At 46.2% G+C, this 5,042-nt stretch overlaps 1 protein-coding gene across 1 annotated transcript in view; it reads left to right on the plus strand.

Moving 5' to 3' along the window:
* si:dkey-100n23.5 (cyclic AMP receptor-like protein A) overlaps window positions 1–5,042 on the plus strand; it is a gene marked incomplete at its 5' end in the record, with an annotated part of 69,441 nt that overhangs the window by 27,214 nt on the left and 37,185 nt on the right. Inside the window, 1 exon segment of the mRNA XM_014021908.1 lies at window positions 3,597–3,679. Within this exon segment, the coding sequence (XP_013877362.1) occupies window positions 3,597–3,679 (83 nt within the window).

Here is a 5,042-nt window from a genome sequence, read left to right on the forward strand (position 1 = left end):
GTGTGTGTGTGTCTGTGTGTAAAAAGTGTGAGTATGTAGCAGCAGGTGTAAACTAGAGAAAGCGATTCCTGAGGGCTGTCTAAAGACCGCCGGCTCTGGGTATTTCCATCCACTTGGCCGTGTCTCCCTCCTCATGCGCTCACACACGTTTCTGGAGTTTGTCATTCTTTAACTCTTCTCCACCCGGCACCTTGTGGCACCATCCTCCTTCTGGCCGGCATGGTGACACACATCACTAACGCTGGCACTCGTCAGCCCCACAGGTCCGATGCTAGTGACCTGTCTGTGTCCGCCTCTTGAGTCATTTGTCTGAAGGCATGGCAAAGCATCGCAGGGGTGTTGCAGCGGTATGGGTCATAGAGAGGGATATTTAGAGTACRGTTTTAAAGACACACATCTTTTAAGCCCATTTGCACACCTGCACACGCAGCAGCTCAGTCCCTTCGGGTAGCCACAGACCTGGCTGTGCAAACAGCGAGCAGCTTGCTTGCTATCTTCTCAAGACATTTGTTTACAAATCCACATGTGCTTTGGCTTGAGTAATAATGTCTYTCTCTGTGTGTGTGTGTGTGTGTGTGCGTGCGTGCGTGCGTGCGTGCGTGCGTGCGTGCGTGTGTGTGTGTGTGCTGGCATTCCTAATCTTGTTTCCCCACTGTGCATGGGCCCTGCATGTGTGCATCCTCATTAATCCACTTAGTTTTGATTTTATATGTCGCAGACAGAACAAGTCAGAATTAGAAAGGTGCAAAGAGTTTTCTTGCGACCTCCTGGTGCGGTTCAGTGTAGCTTTGACAACCCTCACCAACCTTCTCGTAGGCTTTTACTTTCCAGCCTCCAGACAACCAGCAGCTGTATTTAACAAATATTTTGGATTTTTAATGCTTTGTTTTTTTTTTTGACAGTTTAAAAAAAATGTTTCAAGATAGATGAAGCATTTATTAAAAGTTTATTTATTCATCACTTAGTGTGAAATCAAACATAAAACAGGTTGTCCTGACTTTATCAAATAGTACAGTTTGAAAGAGTTTTGCCCAGTATTGTTGCACATATATTATTCACTTTTAAAATGCGGATATGCACTCAATGTATACAAACTCAGCTAAATCCACTGAAAACCTGAAGGAAACTTAAGTCACATGGTTGACCTACATTCTGCTCTGTGTAGGTGAACAGATATGGTAAAACAGAATGAGCTTAGAACCTCAGAAAAATTGTTTAGGTGGAAATTTAAAAATGAATCTGCTTCTAAATGTGAAAAAAAGGCGAATGAGTAAGGCCGCTTCAGACTAAATATCAGGGATCAAGCAGGGCGGTGGAGCGCCATAAAAACAGAGCTCGACATTTAAACACACGTGTATTTTGCGAATCTTTTCTTAGATCGTAAGTTAAGTTTCAGCTGACTCTATCTTTATCGCTGCATACTTTACTCAACAAATACGAGCATAAATCCGTACCAATACATCAAAGCTTTTGGATGTCTTGATTCCAATTGGCTCTTTCATGGATGTTTCCACTGTTTACCTATTTTCAGTCACTTTCAGCTGTTTCTATTAGCAAACAGATGTGGTAGCTCAATCATTTTGCCTACAAATTTTTAATTTAGGAATTAATATGAGAAAAATATTGTGTTGATTGTGTTTCTTACTTTATGATTTTTTGGGCTTGTTTTTTTCACTTTCTGCTGAAACCCTTCAAGGTATAATACTCAAGTGGTCATAATAATTCCAATAAAAAGGTGTTTTTTTGTCTTATTTTTATGTAATCTTCCACAAAAATTGTTTTTTTTAGCTGTCAGGACAATGTAGATGTTTGGTTTTTTTTTATTACTTGGAGTCATTATAGGAAACTAATCTATACCAGAAAAATTCAAAGCCTGAGATCAACTCTTTGAACCCCAGGACATTTTTTTACCAACACAAACTTTAACCTGTGTAATGTCAGAGCAAACCCTGCTGATGAATATTTGGGGTAAAATTGTAGCAAAGGTTGTGATGAATAATAAAAAAGTGGTTTGCCCCCCAAAAATTTGGAATATCTTAGAATTTCACTTCAATAAAAGCGGATAAAATTGACGTCGGGGTGCCTTGAGTAGACCCGACGCTGTTATTTTTAGAGCGAGCTTGTTGTGAGCGAGACGAGCGGCATCCGAGGGTGAGTGCTGTGGGTGGTGGAGGGAAATGAGAAGGCGGGGGGAGGGGGGTTCGCTCCCGATAACTGTCTGTAATCTAGTGTGTGTCATTAACGTCGGGACTGCTGCGCCCGCTCCACATAATTATGGTTTCATTCCCCTCTGCTTCCCGAGCAGCGCAGGGGCCTCTGACACCGGAGGACTGTGATTAAAAACACGAGGCACTTCACCCGCGCCGCTCTTCCTCCTCTCCTCCACCATCCTGCATCCTGTCTGATACGCTCGGAAACTCGCCTAATTCTGTCGGAGATTACCAGGCTCACTGCAGTCTTTTAGAACCCCCACCTTTTTATTTATTTATTTTTATCGTTTTGTCCTTCGATATATACTTTACATCCTTCTGGTTCCCGGCTTACTATTTTTATCTATCCTAATATGACCCTCCTGCTTACACACACACACACACACACACACACACACACACACACACACACACACACACCAACTTGAGATGACAATAGGCAGATTTTGACATGGCCAGTGATGCCAGAGCTTCCCATAATAATAGCCACTAATAGGGCTAAGCCTACTAATGTTTGACTGTGGGTTGTGCTGTTACTGACAGCGGTACGACCGGCCTCATTTGGTCACAATCGGCCTGCATTTGTTACACAGAACAACACTGGCTCCTGTATTAAATACCACACATACTATATGCTTTTATAGCCTGAGCAGCACACGCACATATATAAGTTAAAATGCCACCATATTTTCCTCTGAATTGTTGAAAACGCCTGCGTTAGAGCGAGCTTTCACGCCTCAGGGTCTTTCTAGTGAGTAATTAATTTCCAGCATGTGGGGGTAGAGACCAGAGCTCGTGAGCCTGCCTCCTGGCTCCGTCTGCCAGTGCGCATGTATGTGTGTGTGTGTGTGTGTGTGTGTTTGGAGGGGAATTACGGATAGAATGAAAGAGAGGGAGGCTTTGCGCTGGCTTGGAAACTGCGTCCTACCCTAGGAGGGGAAAAAAAACAGCAAAGCGCAGAAAATCGATCCAGGGGCCGCTCTTCTCAGCCTCTTCCGGATGCAAGAGTCCTCCTCTCCTGGGAATTAGATAACGGCTTGTAAAAGCTCTCCAGCACCAAGCTCTCTTCCCCCTCCTCAACTTTTAGCTGCTGCATCTTTCTGTCTTCCTGCCTGCCTCTGCACAACACCACCTTCATCTTCTTCGCATAAAGGCAAAAAGCATTAGCATCCAGTTTAATTGGAATCCCCGTTTCTTCTCATAACTGTGTGGATATTGTGTATTTTCTGCAGGTTAATATTTTATTAGGTTCTAATTGGCCTTTGTTGTTCGCCTCGGTGCTGTGATCTCCCAGTTAAGACACTAACCATGTGCGCTTGTGTAAAATTTAAAGACAGCAGTGTTATTGCGAGCGCTCATCAGTTTTTTTATGCGTTTCTCCTCCAGGTTTCCTTAGCTGACGAGATCAAGCCGCTGAAGTGGTATCCCTCCGTTTACCTGCTGGTGTCCATCTTTCCTCTCATTAACAGGTAACACAAAGTCACACTTGTCCAAAGCGAGAAAAAAAAATGGTGTGGTTTGATTTGCATGACAGCTTCGTTCTGCTATCTTATCTCCTCTCGGCCTCCCCTCCTGCTCAGCCTCGCCACTTCTCCTCTCTTGTTCTCCCTTATCTGAGCTCTCACAAAGCTTTGCTGTCTCAGTATGAACACTATAGAGGAGCGTGTGTGCGTGTGCGTGCGTGTGTGCGTGTGTGTGTCTGTGAGATGGAGGAATAAAGCATTATATTGCCTTTTATAAAACCAGGGCTTCATCAGCATTGGTGTGGTGGGAGGAGGTGGGTGGTCTGGTAAATGATAACCCCAGTGCTGTTATTACTTCTCTCCCACGTCACACATATACGCGCACACACACACTCACACACACACACCGTCCTCTTCTCTCCTCCCCCAAATAGAACCGGTGTGATTGACAGGTCAGGGTTACTAAGTGATTAGCTGCAGCGGCTCTGCTTGTCGCCACGGCAATGTAGGCGGAGACACAGGTCAATTACAGGGTCAACGTCTTTCAAAAGCTCCGGCTCAAACGCTGCCCCCCACCCCCCACCCACGCCCCACGCTGCCTCCTTTACCCTTCCTCTCTTTTCTCTCTCTGTTCACCTCTCCGTCCATCCCCAGTCCTCCTCTTCCTCCCTCCCTCCCTCCCCAGCCCCGGCTGTCAGCTGATGAAGATGACAAACTGCATCCTGTGCAAACCTGGAACCACCGTCCTCTCCTTCCCCTTCCCTTATTACCACTTTCCCTTCCCTCTGTCCCTCTTTTTACGCTCTAAAAGTCTTTGTTATAGCCCCCCATATTTTTACTCCTCCTCGCGCGGGCTTTCCATCTTTCTGCTCTGTGTTTTATGTCACCCCCCACCACCACCTTCCTCCTCCACTTTTCCCTCTCCTCAGCCACACAAAGCCCTTACTCTCTCCCTCTCTTGAGCAAATATGCTCAGCTCCGCTCTGCCTCTCTCCAGAGAATGAACGAGGAGAAAACAGGAATGAATTGCTCTCTCGTCGTCCTCCTCCTCCACCCCCTCCATCCCACCTCCTCCTTCCCCGTTCGGCAGCACTGCCTGTATATATCTCCGGCTCCTATTAATTTGTTAGCCCCCCCCTCCCCTTCTTCTTCCCCCACCCTCCTCTGCCTCATATCCTCCTTCGTCTCTTTTCTCCATCTCTCCCTCCTTCCTTTCCCTCCCCTCCGCTGAGTGCTGGAGTGTGTAAAGTGTTTGTCACGGTGCCATGCCGATGTGCTCTGCTTCCGCGCAGCAGACAGCCCCAGTGTGTGTGTGTGTGTGTGTGTGTGTGTGTGTGTGTGTGTGTGTGTGTGTGTGCGTGCGTGCGTG

This window comes from Austrofundulus limnaeus, unplaced genomic scaffold, assembly GCF_001266775.1.
Source record: "Austrofundulus limnaeus strain Quisiro unplaced genomic scaffold, Austrofundulus_limnaeus-1.0 Scaffold310, whole genome shotgun sequence".
Lineage (NCBI taxonomy): Eukaryota > Metazoa > Chordata > Actinopteri > Cyprinodontiformes > Rivulidae > Austrofundulus > Austrofundulus limnaeus.